This window comes from Littorina saxatilis, linkage group LG12 (genome assembly GCF_037325665.1).
Source record: "Littorina saxatilis isolate snail1 linkage group LG12, US_GU_Lsax_2.0, whole genome shotgun sequence".
Taxonomy (NCBI): Eukaryota; Metazoa; Mollusca; class Gastropoda; order Littorinimorpha; family Littorinidae; genus Littorina; species Littorina saxatilis.
The window spans coordinates 63,837,052-63,861,300 of NC_090256.1; the positions used below are offsets into that span (position 1 = coordinate 63,837,052).

Here is a 24,249-nt window from a genome sequence, read left to right on the forward strand (position 1 = left end):
TGACAAACGGCACTGTTTTAAATGACTTCGGCAGTGTCCTATAAATTGTGCAATCAAGTAGCATAAAAAGCGAAACTTATAAATGGGCTTTCAAAGACAAAACATATTGAATTCAACGATTAATCGTTGGGTGTTTTGGTTACACAAGGAAGAATTGAAGCAAGAAATGCAGTAATTCTGCAACGCTGAATATATATACCTAATACGTAGGCCTATATAAATCGCATAAATATACGTCAAATAAGATAAGCTATTGATGTGTCTGCCAATGTCCAAAAAAATCAACACGAACTTAACCATAAACACAACGCAAGGTATATTAAAAAAAATACAGTATGTTTATACATATAACTATATGCACGTACGTCCTGATAGCTCCACCTGCCGGAGTTACACATCCCCTGTGACTGAATGACGCCGCCATTTTGCTCACATATGTGATTGCTGTCTTGGTAGATGTTACCGTCATTTGAAAAATACCAAAACTGAAACAGAAAATCACGATGTCATGTCCTACGTTCACTATGAATGGGATCTGACATGATGGTGGCTATTCTAGTCGAAAAGATGTGTACCAACAAAGAAGACGAAAGGCGATATGATTCATGTACAAGTGAACGAATGAACAGACGAACACATTAAGTAACAAGTCGCGTAAGGCGAAATTACTACATTTAGTCAAGCTGTGGAACTCGCAGAACGCACTGCATTTTTTCACAATGACCGTAGTCCGCCGCTAGTGCAAAAGGCAGTGAAAGTGACGAGTCTGTTCAGCGCTGTAGCAGTTGCGCTGCGCTGCATAGCACACTTTACTGTACCTATCTTCGTTTAAACTTTCTGAGCGTGTTTTTAATCCAAACATATCAATCTATATGTTTTTGGAATCAGGAACCGACAAGGAATAAGATGAAATTGTTTTTAAATCGATTTCGGAAATTTAATTTTAATCATAATTTTTATATTTTTAATTTTCAGAGCTTGTTTTTAATCCGAATATAACATATCTATATGTTTTTGGAATCAGAACATGATAAAGAATAAAATAAAAGTAATTTTGGATCGTTTTATAAAAAAAAATAATTTTAATTACAATTTTCAGATTTTTAATGACCAAAGTCATAATTCATTTTTAAGCCTTCATGCTGAAATGTAATACCCAAGTCCGGCCTTCGTCGAAGATTGCATGGCCAAAATTTCAATCAATTTGATTGAAAAATGAAGGTGTGACAGTGCCGCCTCAACTTTTACAAAAAGCCGGATATGTCGTCATAAAAGATATTCATCGAACAAAAGAAAAAAACGTCCGAGGATATCATACCCAGGAACTTTCATGTAAAATTTCATAAAGATCAGTCCAGTAGTTCACTCTGAATCGCTCTACACACACACACGCACAGACAGACAGACAGACAGACAGACACACACACATACACCACGACCCTCGTCTCGATTCCCCCTCTATGTTAAAACATTTAGTCAAAACTTGACTAAATGTAAACAAGTCGCGTAAGGCGAAATTACTACATTTAGTCAAGCTGTGGAACTCACAGAATGAAACTGAACGTAGTCCGCCGCTAGTGCAAAAGGCAGTGAAAGTGACGAGCCTGTTTGGCGCGGTAGCGATTGCGCTGTGCTTCATAGCACGCTTTACTGTACCTCTCTTCGTTTTAACTTTCTGAGCGTGTTTTTAATCCAAACATATCATATCTATATGTTTTTGGAATCAGGAACCGACAAGAAATAAGATGAAATAGTTCTAAAAACGATTTCTGAAATTTAATTTTGATCATAATTTTTATATTTTTAATTTTCAGAGCTTGTTTTTAATCCAAATATAACATATGTATATGTTTTTGGAATCAGAAAATGACGAAAAATAAGATGAAATTGTTTTTGGATCGTTTAATAAAAAAATAATTTTAATTACAAGTTTCCGATTTTTAATGACCAAACTCACTCATTAGTTTTTAAGCCACCAAGCTGAAATGCAATACCAAACCCCGGCCTTCGTCGAAGATTGCTTTGCCAAAATTTCAATCAATTTAATGGAAAATGAGGGTGTGACAGTGCCGCCTCAACTTTTACAAAAAGCCGGATATGACGTCATCAAAGGTATTTATCGAAAAAATGAAAAAAACGTCCGGGGATATTATACCCAGGAACTCTCATGTCAAATTTCATAAAGATCGGCCCAGTAGTTTAGTCTGAATCGCTCTACACACACACACACACACACACACACACACACACACACACACACACACACACACACACACACACATACACCACGACCCTCGTCTCGATTCCCCCCTCTACGTTAAAACATTTAGTCAAAATTTTACTAAATGTAATAAACGATCAATAAACGAACAAAAAAAGCAAATAAACCAAACAACAAAAGCAAATAAAGGAACAAAAGAACGACGACCCGTGACGAGTAAACCAAGCAAAGCCAACAGAGAAAAAAATCCCAACACAAATGACTCACGAGCGCATCTGACTGAAAAATACAAAGACAAAATACAAGGCCAGACCCGACGATCATCCTCAAAGCCAACAGCAAAAGCGTATGTCAGTCGATCATTATCACTGTACCATCGACATGTGCAGCCGGCCCGAGGTTATTTCGCTTTCAGTTTGCAGCGAAGACGGCAGCCTACCATTCTTTAACAACATACAGATATGTTATCACCCGTATATGGTGAGTGGGAACACCGAATAATATTTATCTGGACTCCTGTGGTGTCATTTCATGCTCTAATTGTAGCCCAGAAAGTTACGAAATGCCTTTCTTCTCTGAAAAGGATATTGTCTACGGCGGATCAACAGCGATCTGAAACATATTATCTGACTTTGTAATTGAAACACTGGAGGACCTGGAAAGAACGTCCATGTTCGTGGCATCAGTCCTCCGGATTCCGAGCCTGACACAACCGTCGTACGAAGAAGAAGAAGAAGAAGAAGAAGAAGAAGAAGTTGCAACGATTCAGTGTTAAACTGATACAGCATTATTATATTTCGGACTAGTTTTAAAATCGGAAGACGTGGCGGTTCAAGGTAGGCGTTCTTCCGAGACAGTATTCCCTAACCGCTCATCATCTTCTTTGAAGAACTAACGAAGAAGGCGAGAAATTCAAACACATAACCAAATTGTAACTTTTTCTTACATGACAATCATTATTAATTACGCCTGATCAGTGGGAAAAAAGGAAGAAATCTTGATCTCTTGAGGTCAAATTCAACGCATACTCAGCTACGTGTTTTTTCTCATGTGTTTGTATGTCTGTCCACTACAAAAACCACTGGGTCATCATGTTATTATACTCGTTAATGTTTGTTTTGTCTACTTTAAAAATTCCATTAAATAAACCTTTCCTGTGTGTATCCCTGTTTAGTGAATGTTGGCAGACGGGAACTCGCTTTTTGTCGGGCAGTGTACTTCATAAGACTCACTTTGACATTGTTATATAATCAAACAGAGATTATAGTTCATACCTGATTACCCCCCATACTGTGACAGCCATACACCGTTGGGTTTCCATTCCCCCCCATGCTGTCCAGACACTGAGAAGATGCCACGTTTCGGATCTGAAAATTGAGAATGAGCGAAGAGGCACAGAAGGTTTTTGATTTGGGCTGCGTTTACGTTTACTTCCATGCATTTCCACAACATGCAGATGCATTGTGCATGATCATGCATAATTGCCCACACATGCAAACGCGCTCACTTTCGCACTTCTTACTAATGTTCTCCTGTAATGTTTCTTTTCTTCCCCCCCCCCCTCTCTCTCTCTCTCTCTCTCTCTCTCTCTCTCTCTCTCTCTCCCTCTCCCTCTCCCTCTCCCTCCCTCTCTCTCTCTCTCCCTCTCTCTCTCTCTCTCTCTCTCTCTCTCTCTCTCTCTCTCTCTCTCTCTCTCTCTCTCTCTCTCTCTCTTATCGCTTGACAGGGGCGGATCACATCATTTTTAAGGGGGGGGGGGGGAAGGGGGGTCCAAATATCTTTCAGTGATACATCGACGACGCGAAGCGTTTAGTTGAGGGCGCGAAGTGTTCGAAACCTCCTAGGGGGGTACGGGGGCATGTCCCCCCGGAACATTTTGAAAAAACCCCAAGGAAAATGGAGCAATTAGGTGCAATCTGAGCCAAGAAACTTCCCCTAACACACCTTGTAAAAAGTAATTTTAAGAAGACAAATTTGGATCAAAACAACAATTGACCGATCTGGTGCAACTTGAGCCAACAATTTACCCAACTACTTTTCAATAACCGTCACTTAGTTGACAAAGGCCGGCTCCTAGGGGGGGGGAGGGCGGGGGCATGCTCCCCCGGGGAAAACATTGATAAAAATCAATGAAAATGGAGCAATCTGGTGCAATCTGAGCATCAGTTTTTCTTTATTGTCAATTTTTTGTCTTTCTATATCAAACAACAACAACAAAACAGTTTAGGCTAGGGGAAACCCCGGAAAACCCCCCCTGAATCCGCCCCTGGGTTGAACGACCGTTAAAAAACAATTTTCAACCAAACAATATCTCTCTCTCTCTCTCTCTTTAGCTCTCTTTCTCTCTCTCTCTCTCTCTCTCTCTCTCTCTCTCTCTCTCTCCTCACACAACTCTACCTCCCTCCTCCCTTCCCCTTCCCCCACCCCCAATGCATCTTTCTGTCTCCACATACCTCTCCTGTATACTTCATGTTCCTCGGAACGATCATGTTGGGGTAAACATTCTTCATGTACCAGTCGAAGCTGTGGCATCCGAGTCTTTCACGCAGTTTTTTTCTCTCTGACACATCGCCATAGGTACCCTGGTCACAAGAAAGAGACAGAACATAATATTTATTATTCCATTTTCAAATTGAGCTGAAATACCACAAGACTAATCAATGCGCGGTGCCTACGTTAAGTGGAGTTTAATATCCATACCGTCAAGGTGCAATATAAGAAAGTATAGCATAGCTAAACGAACAGACACACGCACGCACGAACGCGATGACACAAATACACTCTCACGCACGCACTCGTGCACGAACGGACGCACACACGCACACACACACACACACACACACACACGCACACACACACACACACACACACACGCACACACACACACATCCGTTCTACACACACATATATATAATTATAATACAAACATGCGCTCTCTCTCTCTCTCTCTCTCTCTCTCTCTCTCTCTCTCTCTCTCTCTCTCTAATTTTTAATTTTTTAATTATATAATTGTGTGTCTATGCGTCTAATACAAACATGCGCTCTCTCTCTCTCTCTCTCTCTCTCTCTCTCTCTCTCTCTCTCTCTCTCTCTCTCTCTCTCTCTCTCTCAACAGCATTACCATCATCGCCCAAGGGAGAAAGATAACACTACCACACAAGTAAGCACCATTTACACCACCATCCCCATCACAACAACAACAACAACAACAACTGTTAACACCACCACCACCATCAAAACCGTTACCACCACGACCCCATTCACATAAATCACATCAGTAGCGGAGCCTGACCATGTTGTAGTTGACTCTCTCGTAGTAGTAGTTCTTGTAGTCATCCATCCAGACTTCGGCCACGCGCACTGAGTTCTTGTTGCCGATGTCCCCCGTCCACTTGATGGGGTTGGACTTCCTGAAGATGTGGCCCACGTGCGAGCAGGGAATCAGCTCAACCGACCCATTGCACATCCAGGCCTGCAAAGGGTTCAAGCGTGACCATTTATTTATTTATTTATTTATCTATTTATATGGGAGATTTATATAGCGCTTGACGTTCTCTAAGCGCTTTACATATTTATTTCTGCCGTGTGACATGGAATTTTTTTTTACACAATATATCACGCATTCACATCGGCCAGTAAATCTCAAGCCATTACGGCGAATATTTACTTTTCACGGCCTATTATTCCAAGTCACACGGGTATTTGGTGGACATTTTTTTTTTATCTATGCCTATACATTTTTGCCAGGAAAGACCCTTTTGTCAATCGTGGGATCATTAACGTGCACACCCCAATGTAGTGTACACGAAGGGACCTCGGTTTTTCGTCTCATCCGAAAGACTAGCACTTGAACCCACCACCTGGGCTAGGAAAGGGGGAAGAAAATTGCTTACGCCCCGACCCAGGGTCGAACTCGCAACCTCTCGCTTCCGAGGCAAGTGCACTTTACCACTCGGCCACCTTTTCCCACCATAACTCGATAACTTAAAGGCACACTTCTTCCCGTGAAAACAGTACGCTTTACTGTTTCAGATCTGGCCAGGCTTTAACATGGGATAAGACTATCCCTCTGCTTGGTCAAATGTCGGTGAAATAGCGGTCATGCTTACTTGGCTTTGGTCCCAAAACCGTGCATTCATTTGAAGTACATTGCAACAGAAACATCCGCTGTCGCAAATGCAGTAAACTCCCGTTTGTGTGGACATTAAAATGTAATCATCGTTGAAATGTCTATCATTTCTTTCAGTCGGAGATCAAGTCAAGTCATGAAAATTTTAATCATCCTGTGATATAACAAAGTTGTCTCTGTCTTTGCCCATGTCTATGTCCATGCCTGTATTATGTTTATGTCTATATCTGTGACTATGTCCATTTCTATGTCCATGTCTTTTTCTATGTCCATGTCTATGTCTATTTTATACATATGGCTATGTTTATGTACATTAAAAATTGACATGAATACTACAAAGTTCTGTACTCTATTAGAAGCCAAAATGTAAAGCTTTGGGGGGGGGGGGGGGGGGGGGTACCGGAGCTACACACGATTTTGGGACGGGCTCTTGAAATATGTAAGATAAACTTCTATGCCGACCTTGGGGAAAAGGGAAATGAGTCGACATCGACAGTGTTGATCCCATGACCAACCTTGAAAGACAACTCGATGTTCTCGCCGCCCCAGTAGTCCAGACCGGGATCGTATGTTCCGATCCTGTCAAAGAATTGGCGACTGATGGCGAACAGACCACCGGGCATTGTTGGAGACCTGAAACAATGTACACTAGACTTCAAGGACAAGTCCTCTTATGCATTTATTTATTTCATTGTATTGTTATCAATTCATTCATATAGAGAATCTGAATGCCTTTTTTGACGAATTTAAAACGTAGAAACGTAAAAGATTAAAGAAAAAAGAATTAAAAAAAGGAATACGAGGAGAAAAAATATATGTTTAGGATTAGCAAGTAAACTTTAAAATAGTCATTTCGTCCTCGCCTTTACATATCAAATGTAATCAAATACATATGCAGGAAGGAGAGAAATGTCTTGCTAAATAATATACAGCTAATGAAATCCGTACTGAGTTTCTATGCGAAGTCAAAAATGAAATTACTTAAACGTCTGAATAAAATTTGAATATATAAACTTAATCTAAATTAAATCAAAATGACACGATTGCACAGTTCTGAACAAACTTCAAGCGGGCACAATTTTTCGAATTACCTCAAAATAACAGGTTTTGCAATTTTATAGTCATTAGACTTATAGGAATATGATTCTCACTTTCTGTGAAAGATTTTTGAAAATCTTGGATGATTGTGTATTTATAAGTCATAATTAATTTGTTCTCGTTAAAGAAGTCCGCAAGCTCAATCGGCAACTAGTTTGACACCGATTGTCAGAAATCGTTGCAAATTTCACTCAGAAATATCGGTGACCGTGAGGCGCACGTTGAAATCCAAACACACACACACACACACACTAAAAGCTTCTTCTTCTTGGCGTTCGCAGAGGTTACACAATCAGTCCAGCACTGGTGATAAATGTTGTCGTTTTCTCCAACTCCTGTCGACTGCCGTATAGTTTGGTCTGCAAGGGAGTTGGTGACGGCCACACTTCTTTTCGTTCCTCATCTAGTAACACTAAAAGAAAAATTGCTTGTTTCTGAAAGTGAAAGCAAGCTTATACCTGTTTGGGAGTGCGAAACTAAGACAGATGCATATTGAATTATGGAAGTGTTTCTCTGTGACTGACCTGATGATATCGGCATGGTTTTTCCTGCGCTTTTTCTCATACTCTGGCAGAAACTCCCAGTTAAAGTTGAGATCTTTCCACCTAAAAATGGGCCTTGCGCCAGGATCTGTGATGAAGACACGGAAGTTTTCTTCGTAAATGACCTCGTGGTTGGGATAGGGCATTGCTGTAGGGTTCTTCACTATCCGGTCCAGAAGCGGCTCGAGCCAACCTATGAGGACACACACAAATCTTCATGTTAGACTGGTTGGTAAAAGCTGGTAAAAGTGGGGTTTTATTTTCTGTTTTCTCTTGATCTTTTCAAGTTTTAAAGCGTCAAGGCTCTTCCACTGTGGAGTCTTTGAAGGGGAGTGGGGGAGGGTCTCTTAGTCGAATCGAAAGACAGAAAGTTCTATGCAGCTTTAAGGTTAATACAAGTATTTTTGAAGAAAAAAGATTGCCGGTAAACGAATGGAAAGGCAAACGTCAGCAGAAAGTACGACTGAAGTCCATGTGAGTCGGTATCGGCCATCACACACGTTACTAGAAAATAAAATCGGCGGGAAAAGAGTTGTGAATAAAGTGGGAGAAAAACCTACAACAGTATGAGGCTGCCTGGGTGATACTACGAGCGGTTTCCATGCGGGCCCCAGGCAATAGTTTAACTTGCTTAAAGGTACGCAAGACACTTTGGAGGTATTTCGTGCAGAAGTTGTTCAAACAGCGGGTTGGATAACGGGGAATGGCATCGCTAGTCTACATTCCCTATTAAGCCTGTTTCCAGTTCCCGGGAATCATTCCTCTCTGTATAACATACACATCACTTCGTCTGTTAACCCTGGTTATCAATCATCATCCAGACCTACACAGACACTCCTTATTTGAAGTAGGCGAGATCTTCTTTGATAAAAGCTGACAACTGTTTTACAAAAAATGAATTATTTCTGGGAAGAGGACAATAAACACATGGCTAAAGTGAACGTTGCTTTATACTGGAAAGCCTTGTATGAGCACTCCTATTTAAATGGAATTTGATTTTTCAATGTATAAATTTTGCAAAACAATATACGTGCAAATGGTTGTTGTTGTTGACGCTCAGTATATCTTTTCAAATAAGGCGATACTGAAATTAAGTGTGCACTTGCCCGCCGGAAGTGTTCAAGCCACTACTGTTCAAGTTTTTCGTGTTTGTAGCTTTTGTTAATCTACTTATTTCTGATACCTACTTTCGTCCATTTTCATGTTGTCCTCAACAAAACGATTTAGTCGGCTTACACTCAGTACAAGTCTAGATTTTCTTGAAAAAAATGTTTTTGTCCAACCTTATTGGAGTTGCCCGGTTTTTCCTCGCCGCAAAGTTCGGAATCCCCTCCCATTGGAAAGTGAGGTCCATATGCTATCAATATTCGTGTTTTCCTTTCCGGCCAAAGTTGTGTAGTCCCGCAGTGGGGCACTGCGGTTATGAAATTAAAGGCCCCTCCTGTTTTTGGAACCGCAGGAGCTTTCTAGTTTGCTGTTAGGTAGATTTTTGGTTCCTCTTTCCTGTCATGCTCTCTTTTTCTTCATGAATTCTTTTCTTTTTTCTGCCTTCTTGCTCATTCACCTGTATTTTTTCCAAAAATCTCTTCTCTTGCCGCTTGTCTCGCGATTCATGTATAGTTTAATCTGTTAGTGTTCTGATGTAAGTCCAGCAGTAGATAGGTTAAGCCTATTTTAACATACTGGAAACTGGTAATCTTCCAGTAGGTATTAATTTAGTTTTACTAAAGCCTGCTGGGACACAAGTAATGGGTTAGTGCATTTGTAAACAGGAATCGCTTGACAAGTGGCCCCCTTCATCCCCCCCTTCCTCGTCCTGATATGGCTCTGCGTAGTCGGCTGGACGTTAAGCAACAAATAAACAAACAAACAAAAGTTGTGTAGTCGAGGGACGCAATGCTGGGATAAATCGTCACGTAAGGATCCCGGTGGATTCGATACAACATGGGCTCTGCCCATCCTGCGAGGCACACATGTGGAATTTTAGTTTTGATTGCTTGAAAGGCTGTTCATCTTAAGACAAAACATTACAAAACGTACTTGGTAATATGGCAAAAGAAAAATAGGGTGGGTATCTAGGCACACACTGTTGTTGTTGTTGCTTGTTGCTTCTTGTTGTTGTTGTTTGTCTAAGTGTAGTGATGCCTTATATGTCAATTTGCGAAATTGATTCAACAACAAAATCACAGCTCAGTTCAGGAAGCAGACAGTCTGCTGATGTTGACCAGTTCGGTGAGTGATTCTAGCGGAAGGGTGTTCTTTTCTACGGTCTCCGGAATCTAAACGGCCTTCAGCCTCGACACAGCACTGCTCTTCCCCCCCCCCCCCCCCTCCATCTCAGCGGATATCAGTAATTTATTAGTAATTACCTTTGTGTTTTCATAGTTTACAGTTGGGGGATGGGGGTAATTGAACGTGCGAACTATTGCGTAACGAATGTATAGTGCACTAAACAATGCAAAACGACAGCGGTCCTGGGACGGTGTCGATCTGACGTCGGCAGTCGGTAACACGCCTCAACTTCTTTCCAACCGCCGAAAACTTTGCCGTCATTTTTAGCAAAATTGCTGAACTATTTTCGAAGTGTGCGAAATTTGACACCAAGGACTTCCTTAAATTTGCTTTTTTTTAAAAATCGAAAACTGTTGTGACCATCTCCGCAAATTTGCCTCAGTAACTAAAACTTGGCAACATTCCTACAACAAATATTATACCCGTTGAAGTCTGTTCAGTTCTGCTGTGCCTGCCGACTTCAATACAAACCTTATCGGATCAGCTAGGTTTTTTCGTTCTTGCTTTACGTAGTTGGGTAGTTTTTCCCAGCCAAAGTTGAGGTTCTTCAGCTTAAAGATTCCCCTGTCGTTGACGTTGCGAGTAGAGTGCGAGGCGTAATTGTTATCGTCAATTATGTCTACCACGGGAAAGACTGTGGTGAAGGGATTCCGGGCCACCCTCTGGATCATAGGTTCCAGCCAGCCTTTTAGAACATAAGGGGAACAAATGATAACACTAGGACGTAGTCAAAACTTAACGGGTTCACTGTGCAGTGAAAGGATTCCGGGTGACCCTCTGGACCAAAGGTTGAAAATGAATGGGAACACTAGGATATGGTCAACATTCAACAGGTTCACTGTTGTTGAAGGGATTACGGGCGACCCTCTGGATGATAGATTCCAGCCAGACTTCAAAAAGAAAAAGATGAGAATGAACATAATGTGACCCTCCACCACGAAATGAGTCGCATGTCACCTCGCGCGGTTCTGCGCTATGCTTAATAAAAGTCCGGGGAGTGTCTGGTAACAACAGTCTGAGGGTCACCTTAGTCACAGGCTTATAACTCAAACAGTTTTCGCTCTTTTCTCAAACGGTTTTCACCACTGGATAGAGCATAACAAACTCTTTAGAAAAATGTAAAAATATGAAAATCATGCAAAGGTGACATGCGACTCATTCCGTGGTGGAGGGTCACAAATGGTAACACTAGGATGTGCTAAAAATGTAACAGGTTCTCTGTTGTGAAAGGCTTCCCGTGCCACACTCAGGATGATAGGTTTCAACCAGCCTTTTTCGGCGTGTAGACACACAAAAATTATTAGAGTGAAAATAAGTGGTAACAGGTAATGTGTGGTTAAAGGATTCCGCGCCAACCTCTGGATTATAGGTTCCAGGCACACATTTTTTTTAAATAAAAAATGACGAGAATGAAAATAAATGGTAACACTAGGATGTGATCAAATTGTAACAATTTCTCTGTGGTGAAGGGATTCCGGGCGACCCTCTTGATCGTGGGTTGGAACCTTTATAGCATGTGGGCAAAAGCGTGATGACAATGAAAATTTAAAGCGAACACTAGACCGTGGTCAGAATCTGATAGGTTCTGTGAAATTAGAAATATAATGAGAACGAAAATGAGCGGCACAGGGTTGAACCTAGTGTATGAGCGGGAAAGACTTCCAAAATGTGGTAGAGGTACGGGGACTGGCCAGGCAGGGGAGAGGGGGGGGGGGCTGTTGAAATGTAGCATTTGAAAATGGTATTTTGGGAATCTCCTCGAGAATAATACATTTCCCGGGTAAGTGTGTGTGTGGAGGGGGGGGGGGGGGCTTCCCGGTTTTGTGTATGAGGTTCTTAAGGTCGGAAGGCTTAAGTTTTCTATTTGTTTTGGAAACACGACGGCATTGAGGTTATCACCGATACGATGGACTAAGGGTTACAGCCAGCCTATTGGAAAGCAACGTCAAGACAAACATGAGAAGGAGAACAAAGACTTGTGTTTGGAATCATTGTCCAAAAAAAGGAAGGGAAACAATTCAAGATGCCGTCCTTCTCGCATACACTGTATGATCATGTTCCCCGCCCCAGATGGGTCCACATTTTCACATGGAAATAGCTAGAGTATCTTTTCACTTGGACATATAACATATAACACATATAACATATAACATATAACATATAACATATAACATATAACATATAACATAACATTAGCTCGGCTGCATTCTGTTCTGCACAGGCTCTTACACATGTGCGGAAGGCTGCTCTTATCCTGTGTAAGAGCCTGTGCAGAACTGAAAGCAGCTTGGCATGTGCGGAAGGCTGCTCTTATCCTGTGTAAGAGCCTGTGCAGAACTGCGGTGGTCAACATGTTCGGTTCGCTTATTCGATAAGGACTGCACCTTTACAAGAATGGCCGAAAGATATATATACTGTAGCGTGAGGTTCTCAATATCGCCGATACGACAACATTCTTCAGGCAGTTTTCGAGTAAGTGATGAGAACAAAGAAAAAGCGGTGCATAAGCACTGAGTATGCGGGACGTAACATGCGTTGACAAAGAACGTTTAAACCATACACAATCGTGTGTCATAAGACGCCATCGCAAAATATGGTCTTGAATACGATGGATGAGTTGCAGCCTTCTTTGACTGAGGCATGAAAACATAAAAGCTATGACATCTGACAGATTAACATCAAGAACATGTAATTAGGGATGATCTTTTAGACAGCAAGGTTGAAAACAAGTCTAGATGATGGACACCTAGTAAAATCGTTGTTTACCCCCCCCCCCCCCCCCCCTCCCCCTCAGTGCACGTGGAGTTGAAGCCCATGAAATGCAGCAGAAGAAACAAATATCTTTTTTTTTCCGAATACTACCTCGTAAGTTTAAAGTCCCTGTAAAGAAAGACCCTTACACCTTCGCTGTCTTCACACACAAAAAAACGTGTTGAGTTCTGTGGTCAACGCAAAAACTGCATGAAAATATCGCTTCTTGGCATTTTATACCGGCTTGGACTTGGTGTGTTGCACATTCTTTTTCCTTCAGTGTCTATTTTGTTTGTTTGTTTGCTTAACGCCCAGCCGACCACGAAGGGCCATATCAGGGCGGTGCTGCTTTGACATATAACGTGCGCCACACACAAGACAGAAGTCGCAGCACAGGCGTCATGTCTCACCCAGTCACATTATTCTGACACCGGACCAACCAGTCCTAGCACTAACCCCATAATGCCAGACGCCACTAGATTGCCAATTTTAAAGTCTTAGGCCTGGGACAGTAGGGGCGACCACCCCCAACCAGGCGCGTTCACAGGTGGCGGATAGTGAGATGGCCTTCAGATATGGAGGTTAGCTGCGAAATAAGCCAGGCTTGCCAGGACGAATAAGCAGTCGCGGACCAACTGGCGATGCTTCCAACAGGATGGGGCGGGGTAACAGGTGGCACTGTTACACTCAAGAAATACCCCAGGTCTCCAATGACGGGAGCATCATGCGACCAAGAGCCGCATCTTAAGTTCTAGCCCTGGGGAAGGTCACCTCAGATAAACAAACCAGCCAGCTATGGCCAAATAGCCGGGTAGACTGGACTCGACAGCCCTGTAAAGCCACCAGTCTAGGAGGACCACTCCGATATAAAAACACGCTGAAGCCGGATGAGCTGGGCCATGTATGGCGCATAACGACAGCTCAACGCATCAACGCTCATATGACAGACGACAACGGAAAGTCTTAGGTATGACCCGGCCGGGGTTCGAACCCACGACCTCCCGATCACGGGGCGGACGCCTTACCACTAGGCCAACCGTGCCGGTCTTCAGTGTCAACATATTCCAGTTTTGCGGACTACAAGTACAATCATGTGTGTGTTTTTGTGTGCAAAACGTACTTACAACCATTAAGAATATTTCTAGGAAGAATGCAAACCACACGTACGTTGCCCGGAGAAATTTGTTCAGAACCGAATCATTCGAGTGCACAAAACTAAGCTCACACGCCTCGTATTCTTTCTCAATACATGAATCTCAGGACTAACCTGCGAGGCTCATGTATCGCCTTCTTTTTTTTCACATCCCATATGCTGAGAAAGCCCCACTGAAAAGTGAGATCTTTCCATCGGAACACCCCGTGTGTCTGTGTAGTTTTTCTGTAGAATGCTCTGAGGTTGGCAAAGGAGATGGTATCAATTGTAGGGAACACGGTGGCGTAAGGGTTCTCTTGAATACGACGGACCATTGGCACCAACCACCCTTAAAACAGGAACGGTGCAAAGATATGGCACGTACGTGTGAAATGAATAGCAGTGATCGCGCTAGTTGTTTTTACAAACCTGTATTTCTTTGGAACAAAAATCATAAACAAGCCTTTTTTTTAATTTTTATTCAAAATAATCCTCAAATGATTCAAAATGAGATGGGGTTTCAAAAGACAAATGTCCATGTTTATGTAAAATGAAAATGGACATTAAAGTTTTCTTTTTTTATCTTATCTTATCTTATCTTAGCTTTCACAGAAACCGGGCCAATATGTTACGCCGGCGAGCGGTCAAATCTTAATATCACAGCTCAGTTATTGCACAGAACATTGGTCAAATTAGTGTTTTGTTCTGCAGTAAATCTTGGAGTTGGCACAGCCGATGGTATCAATTGTGGGGAAGATGGTGGCGTGGGGGTTTCATTTGGATTCGACGTATCATTGGTGCTAACTACCCTTACTTAAACAGGAGCAGGGGGAAAGTGTGTAAGGCACACACAAAAAAGTCTGTTTACGGTAACATAGGCAAAAATAAATAGGGTCGGTAGGTCGGGATTTTTTTTAACAAATTCAAAAAAAAACCATATTTTTAAGTTATTTTGCCAAAAAACAAAGACTTTTTTTTCCCCCAAATGCCAAAAAAAATTCTAGGGTCGCGCAAAAAAAATAGCGTCGGTCGGGATACCGTAAACAGACTATTTTTTTTTTGTGCCTAATAGTTGAGAGGGGAACGCAGGCATGGCACTTCTTGATGGGTTCCAAGAAACTTTCTTTCTTTATTTGGTGTTTAACGTCGTTTTCAACCACGAAGGTTATATCGCGACGGTCCAAGAAACTGCAAGTACCGGTTTACATGTGAAGCTTGTGAGGGAAGAAACTTAAATAATCTGATAATAATAACTCTACATGAATGGGGAAAAAAAGGATTTCAAGGCTGACGCCACACGAGTTTTGTAAATAATTAGTACAAATCGGTATTGCAGGAGAAATCAGATTGTGTGTGATTGTCCAGAAAACAGGTCATCGTGTTATTTTGACTGCCATACATTTTCCGAGTATTTGTAACCAGTAAATGGGAGGGGGAGAACCTGCTAGCCATGCAGCTAGTCGATTGATTTATTAACCTACATACGCTCGCACCTTTTGCTTGATTAACAGAAGGAATCACGCTCCAGCCGAGTAAATTAATGTATCAGCTCTCTGGTAAATGGTGGCCTGTTTCCGGTAGCTTATTTCATTACTGATATGCGAAAGAAAGATTGATATTAGCAGAGATGTTAAAGGACGGCATAACAAATTATCAGAAGCCGTATACAGTTCAAGGCGTGTCTGTAATAATCAGTAAAGATGAGATTTTTTCTGACTGGCTGAAAATAAACGACGCTGCAAGGTTCTGGCAGCGTTGGGCAGTTGGTGCACTTTTGGGGAGCTGCGACAAACTACGACAACATATTTTGCGACAACTTCCTTTCTGTCGTTATTCCATTAGCGGCAAAATATGCGCATGCGACAAGCTATCTAGGTTCTGCGACAGAATAATGCTTTGTAGACAGCCGTATATCCTGACCGTAAGCATTTTAACAAGCAGATTGACAACGAAGCTTATTTTACTCGCAATGTACCGCAGATGGTCTTTTCAGAATTAACAAAAAAACTGGACTGCTGAGTAAAACACAACACACACACACACACACACACACATACACACACACACACACACACACACACATATATATATATATATATATATATATATACACACACACATACTCACACACACACACACACACACACACACACACACACGCATACATACACCCTCTCACTAAAACACACACACACATACACCCTCTTACACACACACACAAACACACACACAAACACACACACAAACACACGCACACGCACACGCACACACACACACACACACACACACACACACACACACACACACCAAAACAAAGTCACACTTACCGGGGAAGCACTCAATATGGGAGTCCAGAAAAACGACCACGTCAGCCGTAGAGTGTTTATAGCCAAGCAAGCGTGCCCTGGTCAGTCCCTCCCTTGTAGGGGAGTGGACAACGGTCACCTTGGTCTCTCTCTTCCAGTACACGTCCAGCGGCCGCTTCAGGTGTTCTGCATGATGACCACAGCAGGCGAGAACGGGTAAGGTTGTAGGAGTGAATATATTGGCATGTGTGTGTTGGTTTCGTTAGATATACATACACAAATGAATGAGCCTGTGTGAGAATGGTCGGACACCAAAAAGAAAGAGAGATTTAAAGACCGACATACACAACACTAACACAAACTGGAACACTGAAACACATACCCGCTATATATAGGTAGACAAAAGCAACAAAAAAAGGACAGAAAACCAATAATAAAAGTCACGGGTAAAACAAAAGGTATCATCCAATAAATACCGGTAGGACTGTCCGGTCGACATTTTCTTGTCCGGTATTTTAACACCCAAACTGGCAAAATACCGGACATCTCAGTTAAGGATAGACAACTGCTAAACTAAACCACAACCTATGCACGTGGAATGATCATCGACCAGAAGGATCTCATGCAGAAGATGTTTGGACGTACGACTGTGTTCACTGTTTACAGAACGAAGCAGCACAAAACAGTTGCTTTTTTTCACAGTCTATCTCAAAACTGTACTGGAATACTATTGACATAACCACGGATATAGAACTAAGCCTTAACCTACCCATGGCTGAGCGATTTTAGACCAGGATGATCTCTTCTCGAAACTGTACTAGAATAATAATAATAGACTTATTACTATTGACATAACCACGTATACAGAACTATATATTAACCTACCCATGGCTGAGCGATTATAGACCAGGATGATCGCACATAGAAAATCTTGTTTGTCTGGGCAAAACAAGGTGCAAAAACCCGAGGCAGCACATCCCTGAATTTGTTGCTTCTTTCACAGTGTAGTAGACTTACAACTATATTAACACAACCATGGTTACAGAACTAAGCCTCAACCTACCCATGGTGGAGTGATCATCGACCAGAGTGATCTCACGGAGACATGTTTAGCAAAACAAACGAGGCAGCACAAACCTGACCGTGTTGCTGTTTCTCAGTATGCATGTAGTAGACTAATAACAATGACATAACCCCGGATACAGAATTAAGCCTCACCCCACCCATGGTGGCGTGATCATCAACCAAGACGATCTCACGGACAACATTTTTGCACAAAAAAAGAGGCAGCACAAACCTGGCCTTGTAGCTTCTTTTGCACTCTGCGTGTAGTAGACAAATTAACTAGTGACATAACCACGTATACAGAATTAAGCCTCACCCATAGTGGAGTGATCATCGACCAGGATGATCTCACGGAGAAGATGTTTGGGCGTACGACTCAGCACGCTGTGAACGGAGCGAAGCAGCACGGACCACGCTTCGTTGTGGAAAATGATGACCACACTCACATCCGGCAGATTCTCTGGGTATTCCTTGCGCTGCTCTCGACACCTGTGTTACAAACAGAAATCATACGTACAGCTACTTTAAGAACGGAAACCGAACGATTCTTTTAGATAAGATTAGAAATTATAGATTTCATGTAGTCCTGTGAGGTAACCCTCATGGACATTCGGGCTGCTTTCTGACTGGGAAAGGCGAGCTGCCATACAGTATACGGCGCTACCATTTTTTTTCTTCTTTTTTTTCCTGCATGCGTGTATTCCTGTTGCCCAGCCCTGAGACTTTCGCTGTGACCTTGGGTTCTTTATCGTGCGCATGCGTGCACACGGGGGTGTTCGGAAAAAAGAGGTATAAACACAGACCATAATACAAAAATATACAGCTTCTTTAAGAACAGATATTGTACATCTGATTGAACTGCAGTTACTTGAATAGAATCATGAGGCAGGTGTTAGATAAACACTGCTTTGTAACGGGTAATAACAGTGGAACCCCCATATAACGACCCTCCGATTTATGACTTACCCCCCCTATAAACCTTAATTGTTTTTGTTATGTAAATCTACATTATTTTAAGACGCCTTCCTATTTAAGGCCTGATTTTCTTACTTCTTTCGTCTAAAAAGGGAGGAAAGTTAATGCTGTGTACGCTGTAAAGCGTGGATATAGTTCGGTTACCCCATCTCCCATTAGAAAAGGGCTGTTTTGTCAAATGGGTCAGTGTCAGTGTAAACCAGAACATCCTAAAACTGATTGCCTTTGGGGAAAACGGTTCTGCATATTTGGGTTTCCTTGAGAGAATAACACTTTTTGAACTGAAGGGTCAACATTTCACAAATACTACACTCTCTAGACCATGTTGGAAAAATTGTGACCGTTGAACCAATACATATTCGCTCACGCATATATACAAACATAGACGCATACACACACACACACACACGTACGCACGCACACACACACACACTGCACACACGGATGCCAAACCGATAAGATCGTGTCACCGCTTCCGATCCCATACAAGACACCACTGCCTTCCGGCAATAAATCCTACAAAAGCCAACGACACAAAATGGAGAGATAAAATCAAGAGACATAGTCCCATACCACCACTGAAAGACGCTGCATATACCAGTGTCTACCTGTGGCAGATCGAGACACAGATGAAAATGAACCTGATGATCTGATGATCTAAGTGACTGTCACTTTATCGCTTGTTCAAGTTCATGAAACGCTCGAAGCTGATGATGATGATACCACTTATTCTAGCTATGGAAGGTAGGATATCGCTTGACTCTTGATCAAAGTTGCAGATTTTAAACGCATGCCCAAGGCAAGACTGTTCCACTCTCGCTTACAAGACTGTGCACTCAATTGCCGTAAAGAAATAAACTGTTAACTGAATAATTATGTGATTAAAAACCAGTACTTTAAAACAAGTCGCACAAAACAGAGTCAATAATAATGTCGGCCTCAACGATCGAAACTGAACACACCGATTCTGTCTCGGTGCAACCTGACCGATTAGGTGTGTTCAGTTTCGATATTTTACCCAAACCTGCATATCGAACCGTCGAACTGATCTCTTTTGGTGTCGGACCATCAATGAACTTCTTTTCCATATAAAAGATTTTCTTTACTTTTGCGCATATATATTTTTTTATTTAAACACAACTTATCCGTCCGTATATCTTTGGAGGAAAAAAATAACAAATGCAATTTTTTTAATTTCGTGTGTGATTTTACAAATGTCAATGTTATGCCTAATTTTGATGACCAATTTAGTTTACCAGTTCGAAGCGTCCAATGCAATCCGTTAGTCCGGACCGACTTAAAGATAGTTTGACAAATTATGTTAATGAATTTGATTTTTTTTTTAAATGCGGTTGCCACTTATTTTAAAGTCGGATATGACGTCATAAAACGTTGTTATCCATAAATGAACAAAAATGGAATGGGTGGGGGTGACAACTGGAAGATTTTACATGCACATTTTCATAAACAACTGTCCAATAAGGTTAGGTTGGTGTTTGTTTTTTTATCACGCATACGCACACAAGAACGCACAGACACACACAGACACACAGACACACAGACACACACACACACACACACACACACACACACACACACACACACACACACACAAACACACACACACTCACAAACACAAGAACGGCGACGGAAATGCGAAAGCAGGGAGGGGGCGGGCGAAGGTTCACTGGCACTTTACGGTCACCATGACAACACTAACTGCTGTCTGGGAATATTCCTCTTGCTTGTCATACTAGTATGCGGGAAGGTGAATTGTAATAATCTACATTGGTTATTTCATTAATCCACTTATTTCCATCTGTAAACTGGGTCTGTACTTTTCAGTTACACTGGCCATAACAACCAAGAAAATGACATTTGGATACAATGAACCACGTCATCAAGAATGTAGCCGATTTTAGTACGCATTGTGACTTCAAGTTATGTTTCTTGTGTACATGGTCAATCACGTCCTTTTTAGCTTGAAATTTCAGGTCAAATCAATTCAAGTCAAGGTTTGACTAAATGTTTTCAGAATGACCATGCAGGAATCGAGATGAGGGTGGTGGTGTTATCGCTGCTACCTCACTAATATTCTTATTACATACTACTTATATTCCTTCTGTGTGAACGATCATGTCAACCATCACAGACCTTTTCAAGCTTTCACACGGAAATGAGAGCATCCTTCCTCTTGAACATATAAAAAAATTCAACAGCCTGGCTGCGGTCTGTGCACGAATAAACTTGGCAGATTCAAGTGTCAGCTACAAAATCAATTCGGTAATATAAAGAAAAATAATAGATACAATTAAAACTTCCACCCTGCGCAATAAACAGGACGGCTGTACGGTTTTGGTTCGTCAGTGGCGAAATGAACTCGAGTGGCCCGAAAGCATCAACAAGCGCCCCCCCCCCCCCCCCCCCCTCCACCCGACAATTTTCTCTGGCGGTGTATGCTCTCGTTAACAAGCAAAGTAAGGCTTACCTTTAAAATATGGGTTATTCTGGAGTGCTGTACGTACATTTGTACAAGTGGTAATCATGTTACGAAGCCGACATTTTTTTTTTTTACTTCACTGAGAAAACAGGGTCTTATAAAGGAGGAAGTATTAAATTTGAGGATCTTAAGAGGGGGGGTTCCACTGAGTATAAAGGACTGAAAATGCATGTCACAAATTAAAATGGTAGACTTCTTCTTCTTCTTCTTCTGCGTTTGTGGGCTGAAACTCCCACGTACACTCGTGTTTTTTGCACGAGTGGAATTTCACGTGTATGACCGTTTTTTTACCCCGCCATTGAGGCAGCCATACGCCGTTTTCGGAGGAAGCATGCTGGGTATTTTCGTGTTTCTATAACCCACCGAACTCTGACATGGATTACAGGATCTTTTTCGTGCGCACTTGGTCTTGTGCTTGCGTGTACACACGGGGGTGTTCGGACACCGAGGAGAGTCTGCACACAAAGTTGACTCTGAGAAATAAATCTCTCGCCGAACGTGGGGACGAACTCACGCTGACAGCGGCCAATTGGATACAAATCCAGCGCGCTACCGACTGAGCTACATCCCCGTCCGAAATGGTAGACAGCTCTCGCGAATGACCCATATACGTTGTACTCACTCTTCAGGGTTGTTGTCGGGCAGGGAACGGTGCACGCTGATGAGATCGCTGGCGTACTGGTTGAAGCTGTTGTGTTTCCAGCCCAGATCGAACCGCGCCTTCTGTTCAAATGTCAGCAAGGATATGTTGATATCCACAGGTTGTCCCCCTTCCCCTGCACAAGTGACTGGTTGTTTTAGAATCATGTACGGAATACTGATGCAGGGGTTAGAGGACACGGATGGCAATGATCAAAACGTGGTCGTTATATATCAAAAACCTGCCGCTTTCTTTCAAGAAAACTGTGAAATGATAATAAGGTCAACATTTGCATTCTGAAATCTGAAGTCGCTCTCGTGAATAATACCTGTTAAGAGGGTAATATTAATATTATTGCAACAACCAAAGAGTAGGTGGTGTAGGGAGGGAGATAATTTGAAAATAGCTACAGTCCTCAGACGTGTTATACACAAAAGAAGAATGAAAAAAAGTGACTCACCAGGAAAATCTGGGCCCCACTCCTCCACGTAAGGAGGGAAGATCACCGACTCGTCTGGGTCTGCCGCCTCCGCAACCTTCTCTACGGCTTGCACAGGCTCCTCAACGTTCATGCCCACCACGGGGTTCTCGCCGTTAGGCATCTTCCCTCTCTTCTTGAGCAGCTCCAGCAGCTTCTGATAGTCCTCGTAACTGATGTCGGGCATCTGGGCGATGGGCTGCTTTCTGTCCGCAGCGACCTTCTGCAGGATGTCCCGCATCAAGGGCGCGGCTTGCGGGTCCTGGCCGAGGTTCATCATGTCGGCTTCCTGGGCCACCAGAGGCTGGAAGAGGTTCTGGAACCTGTTGACGTTTTCGGGGTCTGCGGGCAAGGCGTGGAAGCGTTGGATGTCCTTCTCTTCGGCGCCGGGATGGTTGAGGTCCCGGTGCTGCCTGTAGGCCATCTCCATGGCTGCCTTGGAGGAGGAGCGTTCCGCAAGCAACTCGACGCTGATGTACATGAACCAGATGATGGGTACAAAGTAGAACAGCGGCGTGCACAACTGGCGAAATCTTCTCGGCGCCATTGTTCGTTGGAAAGAAGATTTTTCTTGTTTCTGTGAGTTGTTCTTTTTGAGTGGTATGTAGCTGATTGTGGTAGTCTTTCTTTCTCTTGGTCTTTTCCCTTTCTCTCCGTCTCTCTCTTTCTCTCTGTCTCTGTCTCGGTCTCGGTCTCTGTCTGGGTCTCTCTCTCTCTCTCTCTCTCTCTCTCTCTCTCTCTCTCTCTCTCTCTCTCTCTCTCCCTTTCTCCTCTCTCTCTGTCTCGGTCTCGGTCTCTGTCTGGGTCTCTCTCTCTCTCTCTCTCTCTCTCTCTCTCTCTCTCTCTCTCTCTCTCTCTTTCTCTCTGTCTCTGTCTCGGTCTCGGTCTCTGTCTGGGTCTCTCTCTCTCTCTCTCTCTCTCTCTCTCTCTCTCTCTCTCTCTCTCTCTCTCTCTCCCTTTCTCCTCTCTCTCTGTCTCGGTCTCGGTCTCTGTCTGGGTCTCTCTCTCTCTCTCTCTCTCTCTCTCTCTCTCTCTCTCTCTCTCTCTGTCTGTCTCTGTCTCTCTCTCTGTCTCTCTGTCTGTCTCTCTCTCTCTTTCTCTCTCTCTGTCTCTGTCTCTCTCTCTTTTTCTCTCTCTCTCTCAGTCTCTCTCAGTCTCTCCTGTCTGTCTGTCTGTCTGTCTGTCTCTCTCTCTCTCTCTCTCTCTCTCTCTCTCTCTCTCTCTCTCTCTCTCTCTATTTCTTTCTCGATTTATGGCACAGTGCTGTTTTTGTTTAAGATTAAATCCTCAATTTTGGTATTAGCGATCTGTCAAAAGTGACCCGTGCTTCACAACACATATGTAAGTTCAATGCTAATTCATAATGAAATTAATCTCGTAGAGTGCATCATTGTCTGTTTCAGCTTTTTTGAACAGTGTTTGTTCACTTTTGAATGTGGGGTTTGTTTTTTAAAGTAAATTACCTATGTAGTTGCCTGTTGTGTCACGAACTTCATTGACTTGCACATCAATTTCACATCTGAAACGATAACGGAATACAATAATTGGGTAAGTTACTGAACGGAAACCATGGGAACTAAACATTTTATTTTTTATTTAAAATCAGCATTTTATAGACTAGGCAAAAAAAAAGCTCATCGAAAACTTGAAAAAGAAGGACCTTAAGACATTATGAACAAGCCCACGAGAAATACAAACCCTTTTCCTTTTTTTTCTTCTTTACTTTTCTTTTTTTCTGTCCTTCTTTTCTTCTAAATTTATCTATTTTGATTTCTCAAAAGAAAGACAAAAAACACTGAATTACATTTCATAGAATGAGTATAGAACTCTTACCCTTGACAGTCCGACTGCAACCAGAGACATCCACACAAGCAAAAAGATCCACCTCTGTGTCTCGTCTCCAGAGTCCCTCCAAGTGTCCACGTTGGCAAACCAGGGTGTGTTATTCTCCTTGAAGACACATAGCGCAAAATGTGATCCCCCAAGCCTCAAAACCGATTCGAGACCATCTGCGCTATTCCCTTCTCCATTGTTTGTGCGTTCCGCTGTAGGTAGTCTTGTTGAAAGAATAGCGCATTTGTGCGTTCAGTTGTAGGTGGTCTTGTTCGAAGAATAGCGCG

General features: G+C 42.5%; 1 protein-coding gene across 1 annotated transcript in view; it reads right to left on the reverse strand.

The window, feature by feature from the left end:
- LOC138981444 (polypeptide N-acetylgalactosaminyltransferase 5-like) overlaps positions 1-22,676 on the reverse strand; it is a 23,747-nt gene extending 1,071 nt beyond the window's left edge. Inside the window, exons 1-10 of the mRNA XM_070354361.1 lie at positions 22,112-22,676; positions 21,634-21,787; positions 17,853-18,025; positions 16,493-16,657; positions 7,973-8,183; positions 6,866-6,983; positions 5,514-5,693; positions 4,675-4,803; positions 3,496-3,588; positions 366-485 (exon numbers count right to left, since the gene is read on the reverse strand). Of these exons, the coding sequence (XP_070210462.1) occupies positions 366-485; positions 3,496-3,588; positions 4,675-4,803; positions 5,514-5,693; positions 6,866-6,983; positions 7,973-8,183; positions 16,493-16,657; positions 17,853-18,025; positions 21,634-21,787; positions 22,112-22,676 (1,908 nt within the window). The remainder of the gene's footprint in view (positions 1-365; positions 486-3,495; positions 3,589-4,674; positions 4,804-5,513; positions 5,694-6,865; positions 6,984-7,972; positions 8,184-16,492; positions 16,658-17,852; positions 18,026-21,633; positions 21,788-22,111) is intronic.
- Between the last annotated feature and the right edge of the window lie 1,573 nt (positions 22,677-24,249).